General features: G+C 42.1%; 2 protein-coding genes across 9 annotated transcripts in view; one reads left to right on the forward strand and one right to left on the reverse strand.

The window, feature by feature from the left end:
• AKTIP (AKT interacting protein) overlaps nucleotides 1–13578 on the forward strand; it is a 51626-nt gene extending 38048 nt beyond the window's left edge. Inside the window, exons 1-10 of one of the 3 annotated variants that reach the window (XM_021093427.1) lie at nucleotides 3276–3422; nucleotides 6179–6292; nucleotides 7975–8180; nucleotides 10600–10664; nucleotides 10752–10852; nucleotides 11345–11433; nucleotides 11510–11608; nucleotides 11703–11810; nucleotides 12558–12618; nucleotides 12782–13578. In XM_021093427.1, coding sequence (XP_020949086.1) covers nucleotides 6251–6292; nucleotides 7975–8180; nucleotides 10600–10664; nucleotides 10752–10852; nucleotides 11345–11433; nucleotides 11510–11608; nucleotides 11703–11810; nucleotides 12558–12618; nucleotides 12782–12889 — 879 coding nt within the window. In that variant the 5' untranslated portion in view covers nucleotides 3276–3422; nucleotides 6179–6250 and the 3' untranslated portion in view covers nucleotides 12890–13578. 3 annotated transcript variants of the gene reach the window in all.
• RBL2 (RB transcriptional corepressor like 2) overlaps nucleotides 13418–24542 on the reverse strand; it is a 44330-nt gene continuing 33205 nt past the window's right edge. For all 6 annotated transcript variants that reach the window (XM_021094168.1, XM_021094170.1, XM_021094167.1 and 3 more), the window contains 6 exons: nucleotides 24347–24523; nucleotides 17912–17983; nucleotides 17410–17515; nucleotides 16358–16563; nucleotides 15611–15775; nucleotides 13418–15114 (listed from right to left, as the gene is read on the reverse strand). In XM_021094168.1, coding sequence (XP_020949827.1) covers nucleotides 14944–15114; nucleotides 15611–15775; nucleotides 16358–16563; nucleotides 17410–17515; nucleotides 17912–17983; nucleotides 24347–24523 — 897 coding nt within the window. In that variant the 3' untranslated portion in view covers nucleotides 13418–14943. The remainder of the gene's footprint in view (nucleotides 15115–15610; nucleotides 15776–16357; nucleotides 16564–17409; nucleotides 17516–17911; nucleotides 17984–24346; nucleotides 24524–24542) is intronic.

Here is a 24542-nt window from a genome sequence, read left to right on the forward strand (position 1 = left end):
GAGGAGGTGTGTTTGAGCAGAGATCTGTGTAGGGGTGGATGGTCCAGGTAGAGGGAACACCCAGTACAAAGGCTTCCTCTTAGGGTGGGGCAGAGTGGGAGAGCCTGGGGCTTGTGGGGGTGGACAGGTGTGGGCCCCCATGCTGGGCCCACAGCCACAATAAGGAGCTTGGACTTTGCCCCAAGAGCAATAGGGAACCAGGGAGGGTCTGGACTCCTCCGCAAAAATCAAGGCTCTGTTAGCAATGAAGAAGCGGGGGGAGGGGGAGGGAGAGCCGGGGAATGGTTATTAGGTACACAAGCAATAGTGCTTATGGAAACCCCCCAAACGTTGCCTGTCCGAAAGAGACCCTTCTGCCATCTCCCCCATTCCCGCAAACAGTATGGCTTACTCTTTCTCATCTCAGTGAACAGCCTCACCATTCAGCCAGTAGCTCAGCCAAAACCTAAACTTCATCCATGATACGTGCCTTGTCTTCATCCCCTGACCCTCCCTATCTTATCCCTGGCGGAGTCCCATCCATTCCACCTCTTCAGTATCCAAATTCATTCACTTCTTTGTCTCTACTATCAAATTCACGTGGTTATCTCTCACTGCACTACTGCAGTGATATCCCGAATGCTCTCGTGGCCCTATAATCTGCTCTCCATACAAAGCAGCCTTTGCAAAATATAAATCCAAGCATGTCACTCCTCTGCCCAAAGTTCAGGGATCAGGGTAAATCTTGCTGATCCCTAGCCCGATTGTGGCAGACTCAGTCCACTTGCCCTTGACTGGTTTCGCCTTGGGCAGAGACCCAGTGATTCACTTCTGGTCATTGAAAGGTGAACATTGCTTCTGGTGAGTTTCTGGGAAAGGGTATTTTGTTCTTCAAAAAAGACCCCCAGTGTTCCCGCTGTGGCTCACTGGGTTATGAACCCAACACATCGTCCGTGAAGATGCGGGTTTAATTCCTGGCCCCGCTCAGTTGCTTAAGGATACAGCGTTGCCCCAAGCTGCAGCATAGGTCATAGACATGCTCAGATCTGGCATTGCTGGGGGTGTAGGCCAGCAGCTGCAGCTCTAATTTTATTTTATTTTATTTTTTTGTCTTTTGTCTTTTTGTCTTTCTGTTGTTGTTGTTGTTGTTGTTGCTATTTCTTGGGCCGCTCCCGCGGCATATGGAGGTTCCCAGGCTAGGGGTCCAATCGGAGCTGTAGCCACCGGCCTACGCCAGAGGCACAGCAACGCAGGATCCGAGCCGCGTCTGCAACCTACACCATAGCTCACGGCAACGCCGGATCGTTAACCCACTGAGCAAGGGCAGGGACCGAACCCGCAACCTCATGGTTCCTAGTCGGATTCGTTAACCACTGCGCCACGACGGGAACTCCTGCAGCTCTAATTTTAAAAAGACCCCTGGAAGAAAAGGATCCTTTTTATTTTGCTAGACATTGTCATATCTGAGTGTATCTGGAATGGCAACAGCCATCTTGCTACACCAGCCTGAAAATTCCAGGCACTAGAAGGAAAGCAGTGCCAGAGCCCAGGGTGCTACCACTGTAACCTGCCCTACCACTTGAAGCAAATCCCCTTGCTCTGCAAGCAGGTTTGAGTTGGGTTTTCCAGCACAGGCAGCTGTAAGGATTCTAATAATGTGTCTGAAGGATCCGGTGCTAAATGGGCAGTTTGGTGTAGGCATCTGACACTCAGTGGAGAGGTCTGAGCTGGAAAAATGATGTGAGTCCTTGGCGAAGCTTAGGGAAGGGATGAGATTGCCAAGGAGGAGAGCAGAGGGTGAGATTGGAAAAAAGTTCAGAGGATGATGAGTCTGCCAAGGAGGTTGGGAAGGATTGGGTTAGAGAAGTGCCAAGGGAGACCACCTGTGGCCAGGAGAAAGGATTTCCTGCTTATCTTCCTCTTCATAGTCACTGAGATGAATATTAAGGGCATTAGAGCATTCCTAAGTGTATTCAAACTGGACAAAAGGAAATGGCTCAGGAATGTTTTTCGCTAGAAGAGGAAAGTGGATCTCAGAACCAACCCTTGGGATTAGAGGCGTTTAGCTGCCTGCCATTTCACAAAGAGGTGGTTTTACCAGAATGTTAAAGGCAACCAAAAATTGAACAAGCAACCCGATCAGAGACTATTTGTCCTTTTCTGGGTATAAGACAGAGTTAGGTGGAGACTGGAAGGACATCCCAAGAGACGAGACCATGGTAAGAAAAGGCTTGTAGGTGTGAAAGCCAAGGGCAGCCGTCACAGAATGAGGCTGGAGAGAAACGTGGGAAATGAAATGGGAGTATGGGAACGAGGCCAGCGTGGGGGGTGCCTTGGAAATCAGGCGGGGTGTAGATCTTATTCGTCTGAAATGGCTCCCGTGGAAGGCTTTTGAGCGCCTTTCTAACTTTACAGTTAGCGTGGGTTAGATGTGGTAAAAATATTCCAGATCAAAGAAGGGGTTTGCGAGGTAAAAATAAAAGTTAAAACTCAGAGGACCGGGAGCTATGTTACCACGAGAGAGGGTCTTTAAACTTCAGTGCATACCAGGACCACCAGAGGAGCTTGTGACCAAGGTACTTTGTTGGTACTTCTCCAGATTCGGGTTCTAGAGATTGGGTCCGATATGGACTTTACAAACGCTCTTCTGGCAGTGCTACTGCCAAAGGATGACTTAGTAAGTTTAGCTCCCCATCCTCCGTGTCCCTTCACTCCTCCATTCCTTAGAAACTGGGCGTTTCTCACGGCACACCTGGTGTTCTACTAGGTTCTCCCAACCTGACAGAGACCCCAGCCCCTCCCACTGCAGGACGTCTCAACCCAGGTGGGCAGGACGTGGCGGTCTCCGGCTGCTTGGAGCAGGGGAGCGAACAGGGCGGGCGGCCAGGATGTCGGGAGACTGCCCCGCCCCCAGGCTCCTCTCAGAGGGCTCCTGCCCCGCGCTCCTCCCCGCCCCAGGCTTGGGAAACACCCCGTCACAGCCTTCTTGAAACGCAGTGCGGGCCAAGAACAAACCTTGGGGCTGGTTTCCATGGTGACTGGCGGATGCCGTGACCAATTATGTCCAGGCACTTGTTTCCGCCGCCTCCCTGCCCCCAGGCCGAAACTTCTGTGAGTAAGGGTTCCCTGTTATGTAAGGGGAGGGTCAAGTGCAGCCCCACCCGAGCCGAGCAGATTTGATTGGCAGGCCCTAGTGTCGCCGCCCCAACGCCCCCGGAAGAACGTCCTTGGCGGACAGGTATGGGAGCCACTCGGCGCTGTGAGGCTGGGCGGAAGCTTCCGGGCCCGGGGGTGGTGGGGAGAGAGGGATGAGGGGCGGAGCTCAAGGCCAAGAGCCGGGCGGGGCGGGGAGTAGGCAGGGTCCGGGCTCGCGCTGCGGCCAGAGATGCTGTGGGGCCGCCACGGCGCTCGGCAGCCGGGAACACTGCGTTAAAAGCACCAAGGTGAGGGGCATTGTCAGAACGGTGGTAGGTTCACGAGGGCCGTGGAGCCCTCAAACCCGGGCCACCTGCGTCCCCGGGTCCGGCATTTGCCTACCGTATGGGGGGCTCTCGACTCGCTAGTGACGGAGGCCGAGCTGGGACACGGGGGCGGGGCAGGGCACCTGTCCGCCTTTGCAGATACCTGATGCCCCGGCGGCTGCGGCGACCCGGACTGGCTTTGGGGGCTCTTGGGGAGCTGGGCCGGGCCGGCCTGAGGAGGGCAGGCGGGCCTGACTGGCTCGCCCCGTCCGGGGCCTACCCTCCTCGGGGCCCCGTCCCCACGCCCGGCTCCAACCCGCTCCCAGGTCGGGGGTGGGGGTGGGGTCCGAGTCTCGAGCCCCCAGCTCCCCCGTCCCCGCCAGTGTTTCGCGGGCCTGGGGCCGGCTTCGCCCTATGCTTGCGAGTAGGGCTTTGGCCCCTGCCTTGCATCATCCCGAGACAGGTTTGTCCAGATTCCCTGCATGCGCAGAGATGGGTTTCCGCCCCAGGCGAGGGTTCCCGTCCCGGGTGTCCCAAGGGGCCGGGGTCAAGGCTGTTTTCATCTTTTCCCCGGGTCCTCCTCCTTCGCCCCTTAAGAAAGAATTTAGGGCTGTTCGGGGTCTTGTGCCTGTGTAGGGTCTATGGTACATAGGAGGAACGCACCGCGCATCCCCTAAGTTTTGGTGCGGATCATTCATGTAGGGCTAGCCAAGATAGGGCTTCTCAGCTTTACGTTGTAAAGAAAGGCGCTCGTGTTGATGTACGACCAAAGCAGCACAAAGTCTAAAATTGTTTCGAATGACTAGGACTTGTCCTGTGTTTTCTTCTATCTATGTTACTCCTTTTAGAAACTGCAATACTGCGCCTGGGTAGGGTAGACATCTATTAAGTGGTGAGTTACTCCTGAAAAATGTTTTAAAATTCTCCAGGTGGTTATGTCTTTGCTGGATACATAGGGAGCAGTAGACAGTACCTCTTTTTTAAAGACAGGAGAAGCTGGAAGTCAGTTTTATTTGCTTCTTAAAGGCAAACTTGTTGAATCATTACGTGTTCGACTTGGAAGGGACCTTACAGGTGACTGATCCACCCCAGTAAATTTATATGGTGGTGCACAGTGTATCCCAGGGGATAGGTTCCCCTGTTAAATCAGGTCTGTCCTAGATGTCAGTTGGGTGCTTCATATATTACTCGGGACCTGAGAACCACTGTTGTTTTCATACTTGCCCAAAAGGATTATCTATACCCCCACCCAGGTTTTGATGTCCCAAGCGTTTTCACCTGTATCATAGTCACCTTTAAAGGCAGATTTGCAGGGAGCTCTCAGTAGCAAGTTGCTACTTATTGAATGTAAGTCATCAGGTAAGTGGAAGAACAAGAATCCTCCTTCCTTTGATTTAATTATTGGGTGGCATTGTATCTTGGAAAGCAAAACAGCTGTAATGGGCACTGGCAGGTTACAGGGCCCACCTATGATGTCAAATGATTGGCCCAAAACAAATTTCTGCTGATTAGGGACATTTGGTACATGCTTCTCTAATTATTTGCTTCTCATGAATTTAGTAAAATGTTGCTTAAATTTTGACTCTTTCATGCTCAGACTTTTGATTGTTGCAAGTAGGAATCTCAAGGAGCTCTGCCTTAAACCTGCTGGAGCCTGGAGGAAGTCACCAGGGCAGACAAGCTGCTGTTCTTACAGCTCCACTTGCTGCTCTTCCTTTGTGTTTTTAGTAAATGACCCACTGACTTTGTGACCTTTGAGACATGCTGTCTTATCCACTTCTCGAAGCTTTGGTGTTTGGAAGACTCGTGTTTGTGAAATCTCTTGTGCCCTCCTGTGTTGCATTTTTACATGTTGTTTGGCAGTACCTTAAGTGCGTAATCATGAGGTTTGCACACTTGAAGCAGTTAAAAAATATCATTTCTTGTGGATGGTCCCAAGAGGACCCAGTTCTCTGTCTCATATGTTCTACCTTTGGTGCTAGTTTTGCTGAGGAATCATTCAGTACTTAAGATGGCTCATTTAAGACACCCTTAAATCGGCCCCCTTGGATATTTAATTCCCATAGCCCTGAGAACTGTGCTAGACCCTCTGTGTATGTGGGTACAGTGCATTCTGAGCCTGGCTTTCCCAGTAGTCAAATGCCTAGATATTCTGCTAGTAGCAACTGTTATAAGTCCATATCTTCGGCACTTCTGGCACCAGAGCTGAACTGTGTCACTGAATATTTTGAATCCTGTCCAAGGACTCCATACACAGATTCCTGTAGGCATTTAAAGATGGGGAAGAAATTGGAGTCAGAAGAGGGAGGGGGTATAGAAAGAAACTTTCTAAAGATTCTTTTCCTCTAAAGTTTTTTGTTTGTTTTAGGGCCACACCTGCAGCATATGGAAGTTCCCAGGCTAGGGGTCAGATTGGAGCTCTAGCTGCTGGCTGCATCGAAGCCACAGCAACTCGGGATCTAAGCAGCATCTGTGACCTAAACCACAGCTCACGGCAAAGCTGGATTGCCAACCCACTGAGCAAGTCCAGGGATCGAACCCGCATCCTCATGGATACTAGTCTGATTTGTTTCTCCTGCACCACAACGGGGACACCCTCCCCTAAGTTTTTATAGCTACATGTTATATAATATTATATTGTATTTCTGTTTAGCGCTTTAAGATTTAGCTCTTAACTATTTCAGAAGTCTTAACACTTGGTGTTGGTATATTTCTCTGTTCTCCCATCTCATTTTAAGGTAAAGTGAATTCTGAGGACCGAAGAGTTTGATGACACAGACCACTCAATTTCTTTGTTTGGAATACACGTTATGAACCCTTTCTGGAGCATGTCTACAAGCTCTGTACGCAAAGTAGGTATAGTTGATAAATTTAGTGAGGAAACCCATTTGTGTCAGAACAGAGGCCTAAATAATCATACCAAGGCTGCTCAAAATCTTAACAAAATTACCTTGTTTTTCTCATTTCGATTTTACTTTTGAGAAGTAATTATTTCATTGATTAAAGTCAGTTTCTGAGACTGAGATCACATCTCAAATAGAAATCATTCTGCTAATCACAGTTCTGTTATTTTGACTTAGGCTATGTTTACACATGATGACATTTGTGACACATTTCATTGTAGTAGTTTGTCTACAGACTGAAGGATTCCATGATTCCATGGTTAGAGAAATGGTCAGGTGAGACCTGAAAGCACTGGTTTAATTTTTCTAAATAAAATACTTGTTTAAATAAAACACGTTTTAGGAGAGCTTAACACACGCAAACAAAAATGTAGTCTCTAATTCTACCTCCAAGAGAACACTATTAAGTCTTTTTTTCTGTACACGATATTTGTATACTTTTTTGTGTGTGTGTCTTTTTTTTGCCTTTTCTAGGGCCACTCCCGTGACATACGGAGGTTCCCAGGCTAGGGGTCTAATCGGAGCTGCAGCCTCCAGCCTACACCACAGCAACGTGGGATCCGAGCCATGTCTGCAACCTACACCACAGCTCACAGCAACGCCAGATCCTTAACCCACGGAGCAAGGCCAGGGATCAAACCCGCAACCTCATGGTTCCTACTTGGATTTGTTAACCACTGCGCCACGACGGGAATTCCTGTATACACTTTTTTTTTTTTTTTGTCTTTTTTTGCTATTTCTTTGGGCCGCTCCCATGGCATATGGAGATTCCCGGGCTAGGGGTCGAATCGGAGCTGTAGCCACGGCCTATGCCAGAGACACAGCAACGCGGGATCCGAGCCGCGTCTGCAACCTACACCACAGCTCACGGCAACGCCGGATCGTTAACCCACTGAGCAAGGGCAGGGACCGAACCCGCAACCTCATGGTTCCTAGTCAGATTCGTTAACCATTGCGCCACGACGGGAACTCCCCCTGTATACATTTTTAATTACAGCTAATTAACAGCCTTTGACTGTACTTGAGTCAAGGGAGTACCTGTGAGATGGTAATTTAGTCTCTGACTCATGTAGACCTTTGTCTTTGACTAAGGATGACAGTTTACGCTGGTGACAGTCCAAGTGTGAAAACATACCCATTACAGACGAGATCAAAATCAGACCCATGTGACGGAGAGAAGAGCTTCATTCTTAATTTCTTAACTCAAGTGCTGACATCAGGTCATAACTAATTTCAGTCATTTGCACTATTTATTTTGAGATGCTGAGCACCTGACCTAAGTTTCAGGGGGGACTTTTCTTATCTAATTGCATAGTAACCCCCTGGCCTCTTTCTGGGGCCTCCAGGAGAAACCACTTTTCTCTGTTTCATGTAAATCCTGTAAATACTGGCTTTATAAGATGCAGCAAAGGAATGAATGTTCTTATAGGTCAGTTTTGCTTCAGCTTGTTCTGCTCTTTCTAGTATCCTGCCTGCTCAAAGGACTTTCAGGTCATCTTGATCATGGTGCTAGAATGTCCTTGTAAGAGAGTAATTCCAGCTTTTCAGTCAAGGGCTAAGAGTACATCACATGTACTCTTGTGATTTAAGAGTCATCCTGATAAATGTTCTCACCCCTTCATCTTGAACAGCGATCTGATGGTGAAGAGAAGACATTAACAGGGGACGTGAAAAGCAGTCCTCCTCGCACTGCTCCAAAGAAACAGCTGCCCTCTATTCCCAAAAATGCTTTGCCCATAACTAAGCCTACATCTCCTGCCCCAGCAACACAGTCAACAAATGGCACACATGCGTCTTATGGACCTTTCTACCTGGAATACTCTCTTCTTGCAGAATTGTAAGTTCTTAAATTGTCTGGTTAAATTTTGAATGACCCTTGAAAGTGATGAACAGTATTTATTCTGATGGACCCGGTAAACAGCAGCCATTTAATCCTAAAGCTCAGACCTATCCCTCTCCAGTACTGGCCTTAATGTAGAGTGATGGAAGCTGTTGCTGGCAATAATTTTTAATCAAGGCCTAAGTGGTGTTATAGAAATATCCTCTTTGAGAAGGAATGATTCTTATTCAGAGCTTGGGTAAATAAGATTTAAAGGCAAATATGTGCTCTAATTGCCATAGTCTGTTTTGGAGAGCAGGAGGAGGAAGAAACTAAGATTTATTAGTAGGTCAGTTACCTCATTTTGATCTACCTTTTATAAGAGGTGAGGAATTCACCTCCTGAAGAGGTTATCGTAGAGGCCGGACAGGGAGGACGGCCTTCTGTTCCTTCCTGGGTCAGACCCAGCTGGATGCTTGGGCCCCAGTCTGGTGATCATTCCTTAAGAGGCATCCAGACAGACTAATGAGGAGATGGTCCCAGCAGGCAGGGGCCAGAAGCAACTTGAAGGAACAGGAACTGCTGACTTGGAGAAAACCTAGAAGGTACTTGATAGACCTGTCTTCATGTATTTGAAGGTCTGTCATTAGAAAGGGAATTTGACTTATTCTTGTGACCCCCAAAGGCAGAATTAGACAATGATAGGGAGGTTATGAGTTGGGCTCCATGTGAGTAAGAACTTGGCTAGTCATAGACGTCAAAAATTGGACTGAAGTTACACATCATCAATAGAGTGTAAGGAGATCGATGCCTCTGCAGAGCCTAGTAGTGAGGACACAGCGCCTGGCCTGTCAAAGGGGCTCAAATAGTGAATGAATGCAGATGGCATTCGATTTGACCGTTTGTTACAAGGGCAGGAAGTCTGAGAATTAACGCTTAACTTCATGGACAAAAGAATTTTTAAATGACTGAAATTATTTTAAAAGCATCCTCCTGCCCTCCCTCACTGTACTGATGTGAGGGTCTGAGGCCCCAGTGTAAAGGGCTGAGTTTGATACCAGCGGTCCCTTGAGCTTTATAGTGGAAGCCGGTATTTGAGGCGAGGCAGTGAGTTGGACAGGCTTCTATTGTGGCATTAAATTTGCTGTCTGTGTTAGGACACAAAATTGCCCTCTGGCAAACCTCATTGTTAGAGATTCATCTGCCAGCCATGCTGCTATTGACATGCTGAATTTTAGTAACTTAAACATGGAATAACTATTTTAAAATGATTAAAAAAAAAAAGTGTGGTTGCAGATAGGCAATAAATGAAAACAACTAAAGTCTATTAAGCTACTTCTCAGCAGAATTGAGGATTGGCAGGCTAATGTGTTTTAAAGGCCCTTGGGCAACATTATTCAAGGTCTGGACAGCCTTGTTTAGGCTATAGCTCAGCTACAAGAACAGAGCAGAGTGGCTCTCAGGTGACCGGGTCCCAGAAGAGCCATTGCAGCCTCCGAGCCAGTGCCCTTGTCTCCCCTTGTTTGAGTACCCACCACTTCCCACAGCAAGGCACCCAGAGGTCGGGTGTCTGGGAGTAAATTCAGGAGCAGTGGGCAGTGTGAGCACTTCACGCTGCATGCCTTCAACCAAGAACACTGCCACACGGACTGGTTCCACACTTAAAATGACACCCATGGAATTTTAATGTCTTAATTACCTAAAATTGTACTTTAAAATAGTTGCTAAAAATGTGTGAGATCTATTGTCCATGATCATAAAAGCAATAATTTTACAGATAACTCTCACTGACTTAAAATTTAATGTCCAGAATTACCTTCAGGTTGGTTTCCAAGACATTGTTTTGGGGAAGCTGATTTCTGGGAGGAAAACTTAATTGTATGTCCTTGTTAGTTTTTTGGGAGGGTTTTTTGGTTTGTGGGTTTTTTTTTTTTTTTTTTTTTTTTTTGGTTTTCTTAGGGCCGCACCTGCAGCGTATGGAGGTTCCTAGGCTAGGGGTTGAATCAGAGCTACAGCTGCTGGTCTGTACGACAGCCACAGCAAGACGGGATCCAAGCCAGGTCTGCGACCTACCCACAGCTCAAGGCAATGCTGGATCCTTAACCCACTGAGCAAGGCCAGGAATTGAACCCACAACCTCGTGGTTGCTAGTGGGATTCGATTCGTTTCCACTATGCCATGGCGGGAACTCCCCTTGCTCGATTTTAATTTCTTCATCAGGGGTCTTTTTTGGCTGTGTTTCTCTGTGAGCATGTGTTATGAAGCTGGTAAACGGGCAGCAGTGGGGGCCAGGTGAGAGATTGTGATGTCTCGGTCTGTGTGGTTAGGGTGTGGCTCCCCTTCGAGGGACTGTTCCTTCTCTCAAAAAATGAATGTAGGTGGTTTTGCCTGTGTTACTTAACATCCATACACTCCCTCTTGTGCTGCTCTGTTTTAGCACCTTGGTTGTGAAGCAGAAGTTACCGGGTGTCTATGTGCAGCCGTCTTACCGCTCTGCATTAAGTAAGGAGGATTCACTCTTTATCGCATCGTGTATTTGGTTCCTCTGTCACAAACTTAGCCCTTAACAGTGTTTCTTTTTTCTTACAGTGTGGTTTGGAGTAATATTCATACGGCATGGACTTTATCAAGATGGTGTATTTAAGTTTACAGTTTATATCCCTGATAACTACCCAGATGGTGACTGTCCAGTAAGTTGCAGGCATAGTCAGGTTTCATTTCTTGGTCAGTGAAGACGGCTTAATGGGCTTAAAGATTTCTTGGTTCTTTTCCTGACCTAGTACATTTTATGATTTCAGTTTCCAAAAACATTTTGTCTACTCAGTGGTCTTTCAAGGGGATTTTCGTGCTTTGTCGCATCTTTTGCCATGCTAGCCCCTGCCTTTAGCTTAACTTGTTTCTCTGCTCAGGGTGTGCAAAAGTGAGGCTGGAGGCCAGAGTGCAGCACTTGCTCTGTGAATGGCGACTGCTGTGCTGTGGTAGAGAAGAGCAGCTGTTGCCGTGTCACTGCACAATTTAGTGTCACAGGAACATGGTGAAAGTAGTTCAATGTCCCTCTTGCGGCAGCTCTTTAACTTTAAGCCACATGACTGCCGTGCCCTGAAACTCCTTTTACAGCTGACTGTGTGGGTCTAATGAGCTTCACTGCTTCCATTAAAGGATGTGTCTCTCTTTAAATACAGCGCTTGGTGTTTGATATTCCCGTCTTTCACCCGCTAGTCGATCCCAACTCTGGTGAACTGGATGTAAAGAGAGCATTTGCAAAATGGAGGTGAGTAAATGAGTTGCACAAGGTGACGTAAGCCAGCAAGAGGAAGCCTCAGTAATCCTGCCGTGTTTCCTTTTAGGCGGAACCATAATCACATCTGGCAAGTATTGATGTATGCAAGGAGAGTTTTCTACAAGATTGATACAGCAAACCCCCTAAACCCAGAGGCTGCAGTACTGTATGTTACTTTTGCTTTGTTATTTAAGATAAGCTTGAAAAGATAAAGTAGATTATGTTGGTGGGTGACTTTTTGATTTCAACTTTTAACACAGGTATGAAAAAGATGTTCAGCTTTTTAAAAGTAAAGTGGTTGACAGTGTTAAGGTGTGCACTGCTCGCTTGTTTGACCAACCTAAAATAGAAGACCCCTATGCAATTAGGTAAGTGGTACCTTATCCAGATAAACTGCACTTTGTAGTACTGTGCTTCCATTTTCCAAGTGGTCTCAGAACAGGGATTTAAAAGGAAAGTGTATAATTTGTTAGCCTGCAACCTTGCAAACTTGGTATCAACCTGATTTCTGCTTTACCTGGAACTGGCACATTGTGCCAAGAGCAAGCTATTTAGTGAGTTTGGTCCCCTCAAGATTCCTGTACTGTGTTCACAGCTGTCAGGACTTTTCTTTCTAGCCGGAGCTCCTCTTAAACTCCCAAACCCCATTGATGTGGTGAAAGGAGTGAGTGCTGGGAAAAGTGGGTTCCTCGAGCACTGTGATACTGGGTCTCGGGAAGAGTGTCTGGGGAGTACTAAGAGCTGAAGAGTTGGTGATTTATTCTTGGGCAGCGCTGCTGTTGCTGGGAGGCAGCATAGTGTAGTGGTCAAGAGTTTGGGCTCTGCGGTTAGACTGGGGGACTTCTGCACTTACTGGCTTTGGTGACCCAGAACAATTGATTTTACTGTAAATTTCTTCATCTTTAATTAATAGGACTTCAGCGTGGTTTTGTGCTCATGCATGTAAAATGCTCTATATGGGATGGTTATGTGAGAAAGTCATTTAGGTAATGTCTAAAACTTACATACTGACAACTGATTAAGGACTATTCCTTGTTAAGTTTTGTGAGGGGATTTAAAAATGTAAAAATGGATGTTAAATTTAGTGAGCTGTTTTTAAAATATTTTTCCTGAAGCTTTTCTCCATGGAATCCTTCTGTACATGATGAAGCCAGAGAGAAGATGCTGACTCAGAAAGTAAGTAGATTACCATTTTGGAAATAGTTAACTCATTGTTTTCTAAAATGTTTTCACTGGAGACGATTGAGTTTATACAAATAACTTTTTGGGAAACAAGTTTGTACAGTGCTGAAATCTCACCAGTCATTTTTTAATGTCTGTTTTTTGTTGTGCCCAGAAGAAGCCTGAAGAACAGCACAATAAAAGTGTTCACGTTGCTGGCTTGTCATGGGTGAAGCCTGGCTCAGTACAACCTTTCAGTAAAGAAGAGAAAACGGTAGCAACTTAAGAGCCAGTGAATCTGGTGCACCATGCACTTTCCTGCTGGACTTGGGCTGGTTACAGCTGACCAGTGGCAGAGGACTGCGTGCAGAGTAAAGCGGTGTGAACGGGGACTGGTGTCAGTGTTGTCCATGTATGCTTAGGTTCTAACAGCAAGTTTTGGAAACCTCTCTTTACGTAATGCATTACTTCTGTCAGAAGTGTCTTTAAGGTGGTTATCTAGTTCAGTACTCCAAATTATTGGGGACCTTGAGGCTTAAAGTATTTTTCTGAGTATAATGCTAAAGGTAAGTTGCATTCATTTAAACTAATAGAGTAGACAGAGTTCAGCACTATCTAATGATTTTTAAATCAGCGGTTTTAGTTGTACATGGAGAGGAGAGGTAGAGGGGAGCAGTTTCCATAGCTAATAGCACTTTTAAGCGGAAGATCCTTGGAACCTCAGTCTTCAGCCTACTGTGTTACTGATACACAGACACTGTCACTGAGGGACATACTAGGTGAGTGAGAGGAAACCAGAACACTTGTTCATAGCTTTTTTTTTTTTTTTTAAAGCAAATCACTCACTGTATTTTTATGGCTGGAGGGAGAAAAAGTGTTAAAATGGTTTCTAATGAAGTCAGATATTTAAATGATGAATGACTAATGTGTTTTGTAGAGACAATAAACCAATAAATGATTGTTCTTTGTCATTTATCCAGGAAACTGAAACCCTTTTCTCAATATAACTAAACAAAGAGTAATTTATAAACGCTTTATTGAAAAATACACTTATTTTCATATAAAATTACAGTAGCAGTATCTTGAGAGGTTTTTATAAATATTTTTGCAGAACACTATTCTAGGTGAACAGTGTGAGTTCCGTATTTCTTTCAGAGCAATATGAAGTTACCTAGTAACTTTGTTTATACTGATTCAATTTACAATTGAATTTTCTCCCTAATAAGATTATTCAACTTGAAAACTGCTGGAATAATAATGATTAATAAAGGTGTGTGTGTATATATATATGTATATATATATAATTCAATAGCTGTTAAATTAGCATTTTCTAATTTGTAAAAACGGTACTATGTACTAATAAAACCCCAAATTCTCCAACCTATTTTATTTTTTTAACTGCCAGGAACACACCCAAAGATATTTAAAATATTTCACCGTAATAAAGACACGTGTCTTTTGGATAACTACCTCCTAAAGGAAGAGGTCATAATTTTTCATAATCCCTTAATTCAACTTGATTTAAAATCTTTACTTAGCCCGTTGATCCTTATTAACAAAAAACTGGAGAATTTAAAACACATGTCCAAAAGGTAGCTACTGGGGCTTTAACAGTTTTTAAAAAAAGTACAAAAGCATCAAAGAGGACACTGAATTAAGTTCAGCCTAGAAGTTTTGTACTTAATAAAGTTCACATTGTAGAAAGTGCCATTGCAAATATACAGCAAAATCTGGGTTACAAAATCATGCTTCTTACAGCCCTAAAGTGCCACTTCTTATAGGTTCACTCACACATTGCACACAATCAAGCACTTGTCACACTGCACCACACCTAATGGGGAGAGGAAAGAAATTACACAAAGGGAATGGGAGACTTGGACTAATAACCTAGGACCTCCAAATCGGGCACTATCTTGCTACCTTTTAGGAATGCAAAAATCTTTCACTCCTACCAAATTTTTTCGGACAAAATACCTAGTTTTTGTTTGGCTTTTCATGAGGGCTAGAGCTGACCACAAAACAGGTAGGAATGAATTAAAACACAGTTTCTCTGCTGGAACATGTTAACAGAGACCTCTCCCACAGATATCTGAGTACACTCTGTTCTCTGCGATACTTGTAATAGCTTTGCCAAAGAGTTAAAAAAAAAAATCCAAGTTTGGATTCTCAGCAGCCTTAATGGCAAGCACTGAGTGGTAGGAAAAAAGGCAGCTGGGATGAGTAAAAATATCCTAAAGATACTGGAAGGATTAAGGAAAAGAGCCCTACATTCTAGCATGCATTAAATGATGCTGCTAAACAGAGTTTGTGAAAAGACAGGTTCAATACAACAGACTAACCTCAGTGGGAACCTCGGTCATTAGCTACATCTTGGAGACGGCGTAATAAGGCAGAATGATTTTCTGGGCAGATTCTTTTTGCGGGTGATTCACTTCCATCTTCCAAAAGAATCCCTCTCTTTTTGGTTGGAGTTTCTCCTGTCCGTATCATACTGTTAATTTCTCTCAGTCTCTGGGGTGGGGATAGATATAAAAATATTAAAATTCTAATATACATAGTTCAATGTTAAGTCAAAGATCCTCCAATGAGTTAAGCAGTTTACCTTGAGGAGTTTAGACATCTTTATAGAGGAAAGAACTACTAAATTTAATATCCTTCCAATTTCACCTCTCAGCTGGCTGAGATTGATAACTTGGATAGAGGCAGAGTATTCGTTTTTTAAAAAAAGCTCCAGAGGTGATTTTGATATACACTTTACCACAGTGCAAAAGTTGACAAATTTGTGGGGTTTTTTCCCTTTCACAAAAGTTAGAGGATCACACTGCTATGCCATATTTAATCAATTTCATACACCTCCATTTTCATTTCTTTAAAAATAGCATGACTTTATACAGTATTATGCCCACCCAATGTTAACTCATTTTTAAAGCAGCCATGGAACTTCACAAGAGAAGCCTTAACTCAAGTATGTGGGGTTAGTAAAGGCCAAGATTTAGATTAGGCTCACCTTTGAAGGACTGTTGCTGAAGTAGTAGAAAATCTTTTCTCGAGGAGAAAGCATTGCTTCACTTTTATGTGGGGAAATGTAGACAGGATGATTTTGAGACAACTGTATTCGGCGAGGCGAGCCTGATCTTATAAATGGATAGGGAGAGAGTGGAGGAGCATCCATCTGTTAAAAAAAATTGCAATTTTTAAGAAAGGTAAAGTTTCTAACTAGTTTTTTTAAAATGGTTTTTAGTGTAAGTGTGAAAAGGTGTAATAAACCCATAGCTTTATGAATGGTGGATAGTGATGTATTAGCAACATTTAAAGCCCTACCAGTAGCAAACATTTAAGGGCTTACTTTGTGACAATCACTGTTTTAAGCATCTTTAACGCATTCTGTCATTTAATCTCACAACAACCCTATAAGCAAGGAACCTCCATCTGTTCCCATTTTATGTATGAGGAAACGAGAGGCACCAAGAAAGTTAAATAATACACAAGGTCACCAGAGCTGGTAAGTTTTGGATAATTTCTACTATACTTTGAGAGAAGCCAAATAAACCCTGTTACTCTTATTTATTAATGCTTCACAACAATAGAAATTGTTAGGCAAATAATTTCTGTTAGAGACTTCCTTAGTCTTAACAAAAGAATTATATGTAAAACTAGTTTACAGAGAAGCAGCTCAAACATAAATGATTCCTCAAAAAAAAAAGGTGATTCCTCATAAGTGAAAAAAGTATGAAATAATTCTCAGTATACTTACTACATTTGCCTGTGAGTACTTCAGGGCAAATGTTTTAATTTGTTTTATGTAGATGCTGTTGTAGAACTGAATAAGATCTCCCCTCTCCTCCTCTTCCATGTCACTGTTGGCACCTGTGAGGCGAGTAGGTGTAGGAGGGGCACTGCTGGGCTGTGGAACAGGCAAGGTGCTGCTTGACCTCATGACAGGACTGGAGTCTCTACTGGCTGCAACCGGTAGAACAAAGTGTTGAAGACTGCTAATGCAGACTATTTTTTAAAAAATTCAGTCAGGAGGTCCTGTTTTGGCTCAGGAGAAACGAATCTGACTAGTATCCATGAGGATGTGGGTTTGATCCCTGGCCTTGCTCAATGGGTTAAAGATCCAGCATTGCCATGAGCTGTGGTGTAGGTCACAGACATGGCTCAGATCCCATGTGGCTGTGGCTATAGCAGGCAGCCACAGCTCCCATTCGACCTCTAGCCTGGGAACCTCCATATGCTACAGGTGTGGGCCTAAGAAGCAAAAAAAAAAAAAAAAAAAAAAAAATTTCATTTAGATACACTACCTGCTCTACCTGTTTAAATGGCAGCAGGTGGGTGCTCTATTCTACATACCAGGGAGTGAAGCACAGATACTATTAAGTACTAACTTATACTACCATGCTATTACCACAGCAAAGGTTTACTGAGTAGTTTTAACTTGATACCAAGTTTTTTAGGACCTGAGCTTTGCATTGACTGGTGTCAACCAACAATTAAGGATGGTATTTCCATAGCATGGTTTCAGTGGACATGCCACATTTTTCTGGAACTCAGGTCAAAAAAATGCCTCACTTCTCTAATTTCCCAGGAGAAAAATATTATGCACAACGTGTCTCAAAGCCCTGGGATAAAGGATAAACAACTTTGCTACTAAATTTAGAGTTTGGTTTATTGTTCCAACAAATCTTTTGCCAATAAAATACTTTCATGGCTTCCATAACAGTAATTTCATTTAGTAATCCTTAGTCTTCTAGGGCTAAAACAAGAGAAACTCCTAATTTTTTATAAGTTCATAAAGATCCCACTTACTTCTATCTTTGTTCAGTTCTGTTGGAGAATTCTGATGACTTCTACTATCACTGCTGCCAGAATTTCTCCTTTTCCTTTTCCCTTTTATCAAAACGCTTCTATACACCTTTAGAAAGATTATAAGAAAGGAACTGAAATGAGTATTTATCAAGCACATTCTAGACTATTTGATATTAACATGTTATTCAATTCTCACAATTCCATATAGTAATCGTTGTCCTACTCATGGGAGGTTAATAAGTACACTCAAGGTTATATATCTTAGTAAATAACAGATATTGGATTTATACCAGGGTCTATCAGGCAGTACTTCAAGGTACTGCCTACAATACAGTAATAGTATCCAACCATAAAATCAAGTCATTCTAAGTCAAATGCAAAGATCTCACAGTCTTAGGTGTTTATTCTGGAGAAAAGGCCATAGAATCAACTGTAGTTAATTTTTTCATATTCATCAAAGACTTTTATCTTTATTTTCAGCTCTAAAAGAAAGTGTAGTTACCTGGCTTCGGGCTTGTGGCTGAGTCCTATAGCAACGCATAATATTCTGGAAGGACTTGTCTTCTTTTGTGACCTGACAAAGAATAAGAGTATTCTGAGAAATAATTTGATTTTTCGCATAATACTTACTATGAGATGTTCCATGAAATGGGTGAAAATTGTATTTAAAACAACCATTTAAAGTGTCTGGAAGGGTACATATAGGATTTAAGATTTGCAAGATGAAAAAGTCCTGGAGATCTGTTTCACAATAAAGTGAATATACTTAAAAAATAGTGTCTGGAAATGGCCCTGAAGGCATACAACAAATGAGGAAAAAAATATTCAAGAAAATCTACTAAAATCCAGTTAGCAACAGAAGGAATTAACGGTATGTGAACCCAGATCTAGAATAAAAAATTACAGTAACAAAAAATTCACTGGAGGATAAAAGAGATTTGAATTTGCAAAGAAAAAAAAAAAAAGCAAACCTGAAGCTAAAGTTGTGCAATCCAAAAGAACAGAGAAAAAAAGTTAACAGAGCTTCAAAGAAATATGCCATGCCACTAAGCACACCAAGATACACATAATGGGAGTAACATAAGGAAAGAGAAGCAGAAAATAATTATCAAAGGCCAAAACCTTCCCAAACTTATTTTAAAAATAATCTACACATAAGTAGGATAAATGTGAAGAGGTTAATGCCCAGATATAGAGTAAAAAAGCTGAAAGCCAAAGAAAGGGAGAAAAAATCTTGATGGCATCAGGAGAAAAGCAACTTTTTGCTTTCTAGGAAACCCCAGTAAGTAACATCTTTTCATTAAAAACTATGGAGGCTATGATGGAATTCCTGTCATGGTGCAGCAGAAATGAATCCACCCGCAACCACGAGTGGCAGGTTTGATCCCTGGCCTCGCTCAGTGGATTAAGGATCTGGCATTGCTATGAGCTGTGGTGTAGGCTGCAAATGCGGCCTGGATCTGGCATTGCTGTAGCTGTGGTATAGGCCAGCGGCTACATCTCCCAATTTGACCCCTAGCCTGGGATCCTCCATGTGCCGCAGGTGTGGGCCTGAAAAGACAAAAGAAACAATGGAGGCTATGAGACAACGGACAAGGTAAAACCTAAGAATCTAGCATCCAGCAAAGTTATCTTTCATAACTGAAAGTGAAATCTCAAAGACAGAAAATGTGCTACTGGCACAACCATCTTGCATGAAAATACTGAAAGTTCTTCAAACTAAAAGTGACCCCATACAGTAATTCGAATACACATGAAAAAACAAAGGGCAATGGTAAAGATAACTGTGTAGCTGGAAAGACAGTAGAAAGTACATATTTTCAACTGACATTTTAAAAATTATATACATATAATTCATACATATATGAATGTGATATATATTTGCCAAAAACAGCACAAAGACAATGAAGAGCAAAGCTGTACTGTCCTGAAGGAAATGACTATAGACGACAACTCAAATCCCCATGAGCCAATAAAGAGAATCATAAATGGTAAATAAGGTTAATGTAACAAAAGCTATAAATGAATATTTGTATTCATTTTTTCTCTCAGCTCTTAAAACTTATAAAAAATGTATTTTTAAATTTATAACGTTTATGGATAAATGTGTAGCAGTATTATCACATAAATAACAAAAAGGAAAGTTACATAGGAGGTACAATTCTATGTACCACTGAATTCAGTATACATTTGAAGCTGGATTTCATAAATAAAGATTATATGTGGCAGTTGGAGGAAGTGGGGAGATTGATCAAAGGGGACAAGCTTCCATTTATAAGATGAATAAGTTCTGGGGATCTAATAAGCAGTATGATGACTATAGTTTAACTGTACTGTTTGAGAGTTGATCTTAAATGTTCTTACTACCAAGAAAAAGCTGGGTAATGGATGTTAACTAACCTATAGTGGTAATCATAATGCAACATACATGTGTATCAAATCATCACACTGTACATTTTAACACAACGTGGCAGGTCAATTATATCTCAATAAACCTGGAGCAAAAAGAGCACAAAGGGGAAAAAAAAAAAAAACATGCAAGCCCTAAAGAAACCACTAAGAAAAAAAAATAGTTAAAAAGTCATTACTCGGAGTTCCCGTTGTGTGGCTCAGTGGTTAACAAACCTGACTAGTAACCGTGAGGTTGCAGGTTCGACCCCTGGCCTCACTCAGTGGGTTAATGATCCGGTGTTGCTGTGAGCTATGCTGTAGACTGGCAGCTGTAGCTCTGATTAAACCCCTGCCCTGGGAACTTCCATATGCCACAAGTGTGGCCCTAAAAAGACAAAAGACCAAATAAAAGTCATTACTGAAATTAAAATGCTTCATTATTTACCTGTAGTAAGTGAAAGTAGTAAAGGAGGACTAGAGTATAAGACATAAGACATGCATAAAAAACAAAAAAATGACAGATGTGATAAATCCAGTTAAAACTAATGTTGAATGTGAATGGATTAAACACCACAATCAAAAAGCAGAAATTGTTAGATTGGATTTAAAAAAAGAGATATAACTACACTCTGTCTATAAGAGACACCCTTTAGATTAAGATATACAAAGAGATTTGAAAGAAAAGGATGAAAAGATACATTATGCCCAACAGCAACCTCAAGAAAGGTGGGGTGGCTATTCAACTATCACACTATAAAATAGACTTGAAAACAAAAAAAACTCCGGTTGTGGCTCAGTGTGCTAAGAACCTGACATAGTGTCCTTGAGGACACAGGTTTGATCCCATCCTTGGCCTCTCAGTGGGTTATGGATCCAATGTTAACTCAGCTGTGGTGTAAGCCAGCAGCTGCAGCTCAGGTTCAACCCCTAGCCCGAGAACTTCCATATGCAGCACATGTGGCCACTTAAAAGAATTTACTAGAGATAATGAGAAACATTTCCTAATGATGAAAGTATCAATCTATAAAGAACCTCTAACAATTAAAAACACATACACCTGATAACAGAGCGCCAAAATACATGCGGTAAAAACAGAAATGAAGACAATTCAATAATAGCGTATTCAATACCCCATTTTCAAAATGGAAAGATCAACAAAGAAACAGAAAACACTAGAACACAATTAGACCTTGACATCTGTAGAACAGTGTATACAACAGAATATACATTCTTCTCAAGTGCACACTGAACATTCTCTAGGAGAGACCATATGCTAGGCTATAAAATAAGCTTCAATACATTTAAAAGGACTGAAGTAATACAAAGTGGTTTTTGACCACAATGGATTGAAATTAAAAATTAACAGAAATTTGGGAAGTTGACAAAACATATATAATTCAAAAACACACCTAGAATAATCAATGACTCAAAAGAGAAATGAGAAATACTTTGAGATGAATGAAAATGAGGATACAACACACCATTAACTAATGAGATGCAGCTAAACATGTTTAGAAGAAAATTTATAGCTATTATGCCTAGAGTAAAAAATAAGATTAAATTACCTAACCATTTTATTTATTTTTTTGCCATTTCTTGGGCTGCTCCTATGGCACATGGAGGTTCCCAGACTAGGGGTCGAATCGGAGCTGTAGCCACTGGCCTACACCACAGCCACAGCGACGTGGGATCTGAGCTGTGTCTGCGACCTACACCACAGCTCACGGCAATGCTGGATCCTTAACCCACTGAGCAAGGCCAGGGATCGAACCCGCAACCTCATGGTTCCTAGTCAGATTTGTTAACCACTGAGCCGTGATGGGAACTCCTACCTAACCATTTTAAGGCACTGAAGAAGAGCAAAATTTAAGCCTAAAGCAAGCAGAAAGAAGGAAATAAAGATGGGAGCATGTAATAATACAAAACCCTAAAGCTGGTTCTTTGACAAGATCAACAAAATTGATAAACCTTCAGCTAGACAAAGATTCAAAGATTGTGGGAGTTCCCGTTGTGATTCAGTGCTAAATCTTACTAGCATCCATGAGAACACAGGTTCAATTCCTGGCCCTAATAGGTGGGTTAAGGATCTGGCATTGCTGTGACATGCAGTGTAGGTCACAGACAAGATTCAGATGCATGGTTGTGGCTGTAGCAGAGGCCAGCAGCTGCAGTTCCAATTAGACCCCCAGCCTGGGAACGCCAACATGCTGGAAGTGCAGCCCTAAAAAATATAACAAAAAGGAGTATTATGAACAACTGTGTGCCAACAAATTAGAAAGCCCAGAGGAAAGAGACAAATTCCCAGGAAGACACACTACAAAAACTGATTCTAGAAGAAACAATCTGAATAGACTTACAACAAGAAAAAGAATCATCAATAAACTACCCACAGTGAAAAGCATAGCCCCAAATGGCTTCACTGCTGAATTCTACCAAATATTTAACATTCTACCAAATTCTTCACAAACTCTTAGAAAAAATAGAAGAGGAAGAAATACTTCCTTAAGGCATTAAATGAGTCCAATGTTACCCTGATAATAAAACCAAAGCCATAACAAGAAAACTACAAATTATTCTTATGAATAGGACAAAATTCATCTATAGAATACAAGCAAACTGAACCTACTAACATAGAAAAAGAATTGTATACCACGATCAATTGGGATTTACACCAGGAATGCAAGGTTAGTTTGATGTGTGAAAAATCATCTAATACACTATCAACAATAAAAAACAAAACCCACAACTATCTAAACAGATGCAAAAAGATCATTTCCAATACCCTTTCATAATAAATGCTTAACAAACTAGAAAGAGAACCTTCTCAACCTGATAAAAGTGTCCTTAAAAAAAAAATAGCTAGTATCATACTTTAATGGTGAAAGTCTATATGCTTTCCTCTTAAGGAACAAGGCAAGAACTTCTGCTCTCAACATTTCTATTCAACTTTACCAGAGATCTAGTCGGAGTAATTAGGAAAGAAAAAAAAAAAAAAAAAAAAGGCATTCAGTATGAACAGGAAGAAGTAAAACTATTTCTATAAGCAGATCACATAATCTTATTACAGGAGTCCATTGTGGCTCAGCAGTCATGAACCTGACTAGTATCCAGTGGGACAAGGTATTGCTGCAAGCTGTGGTGTAGGTCGCAGATGTGGCTCGAATCTGGTGTTGCAGTGGGCGTGGCGTAGGCCGGAAGCTGCAGCTCCGATCTGACCCCTAGCCTCCATATGCTACAAGGTGCAGCCTTTAAAGCAAAAAAAGCAAAAAAAAAAAAAAAAATCTTGTACACAGAAAATCCTAAGGAATCTACTAACCCAGAACTAAAAGTGAATGCAGCAGGGTTGTGGGATATGAGATGAACATACAAAAATCAATTGTATTTCTATATACTTGCAATGAATACATCAAAAATGAAACTGCATTTATAATAGCATCAAAATAAGAATAAAGTTAACAAAAAAGTATAAAAGTTATACTTGAAAACTGTAAAATATTGCTGAAAGAAATTAAAGAGAACTGGAGTTCCCGTCGTGGTGCAGTGGAAACGAATCCGACTAGGAACCATGAGGTTGTGGTTTCGAACTCTGGCCTTGATCAGTGGGTTAAGGATCTGGCGTTGCCATGAGCTGTGGTGTAGGTCGCAGATGTGGCTTGGATCTGGCGTTGCTGTGGCTCTGGCGTAGGCGGGCAGCAACAGCTCTGATTAGACCCCTAGCCTGGGAACCTCCACATTCCACAGGTGCGGCCCTAAAAAGACAAAAGACAAAAAAAAAAAATTTTTTTAAGGAGAACCTAAATAAATGGGAAATATTCTGTGTTCATTGATAAGAAGGTGAAATATGGGTAAGATAGCAATACTCCAAATTGACCTTCAGATTCAACAGAACTCCACCTGATTTCTTTGTGACATGATGTCAGAATCGACAAGACGATTCTACAAGTCAAAGAATTTCAAGGGATTTAGCCTAGCCAAACAAACCTAAAAAAGAAAAGTTACCAGTTTTAAAATTTAAGCTGTTTGTTTTTAAAATGGGGAATGTTATGTGAGTTTCGCCTCAATAAATTATATTAAAAAACAAACTCACATAATAAAATGTATTGGTGAGAATGTGGAGAAATCAGGACCTTCAGACAATTCCAGTGGAAATGTAAAATGGTGCAGTGATTTTGGAAAACAGTCTGGTAGTTCCTCATATAGTTAAACACAATTTACCATATGACCCAGCAATCTGCTCCTAGTTATATACAAAATATAAATGAAGACTTCCATGGAGAAACTTGTACACAGATGTTCATAGCAGCATTATTTATAACAGCCCCAGAGAGGAAATAATCTAAATGTCCATCAACTGATGAATGAATATCATATATTCATATAATGGAGTATTATGTTCTAAAACTGTGGTGACAGTCACACATGTATAAATATACTAAAATCCACTGGACTGTACATTTTAAATGTGTGAATTATATGGTATGTGAATTTTATCTCAATAAAGCTGTTAAGTAGCATATTTCCTTTTTCCTTTCCTAATGGTACTCACTTTTGCCATCACATAAATGGCACACATTAACAACTGGTCCAGATGTCTGTCCATCATAAGTTCAGGACACTGAATTATGGAGAATTCAAAGCAGGTCCAGATTTTTTTCCTCAGTTCATCTGAAATATCCAGTTTAGCACAAAGATCTCGGAGGCGGACACCTGCTAAGTGGTAAACCTAGTAGATAAACAAAAAC

Source organism: Sus scrofa, chromosome 6 (assembly GCF_000003025.6).
Source record: "Sus scrofa isolate TJ Tabasco breed Duroc chromosome 6, Sscrofa11.1, whole genome shotgun sequence".
In the NCBI taxonomy this organism is placed as follows: domain Eukaryota; kingdom Metazoa; phylum Chordata; class Mammalia; order Artiodactyla; family Suidae; genus Sus; species Sus scrofa.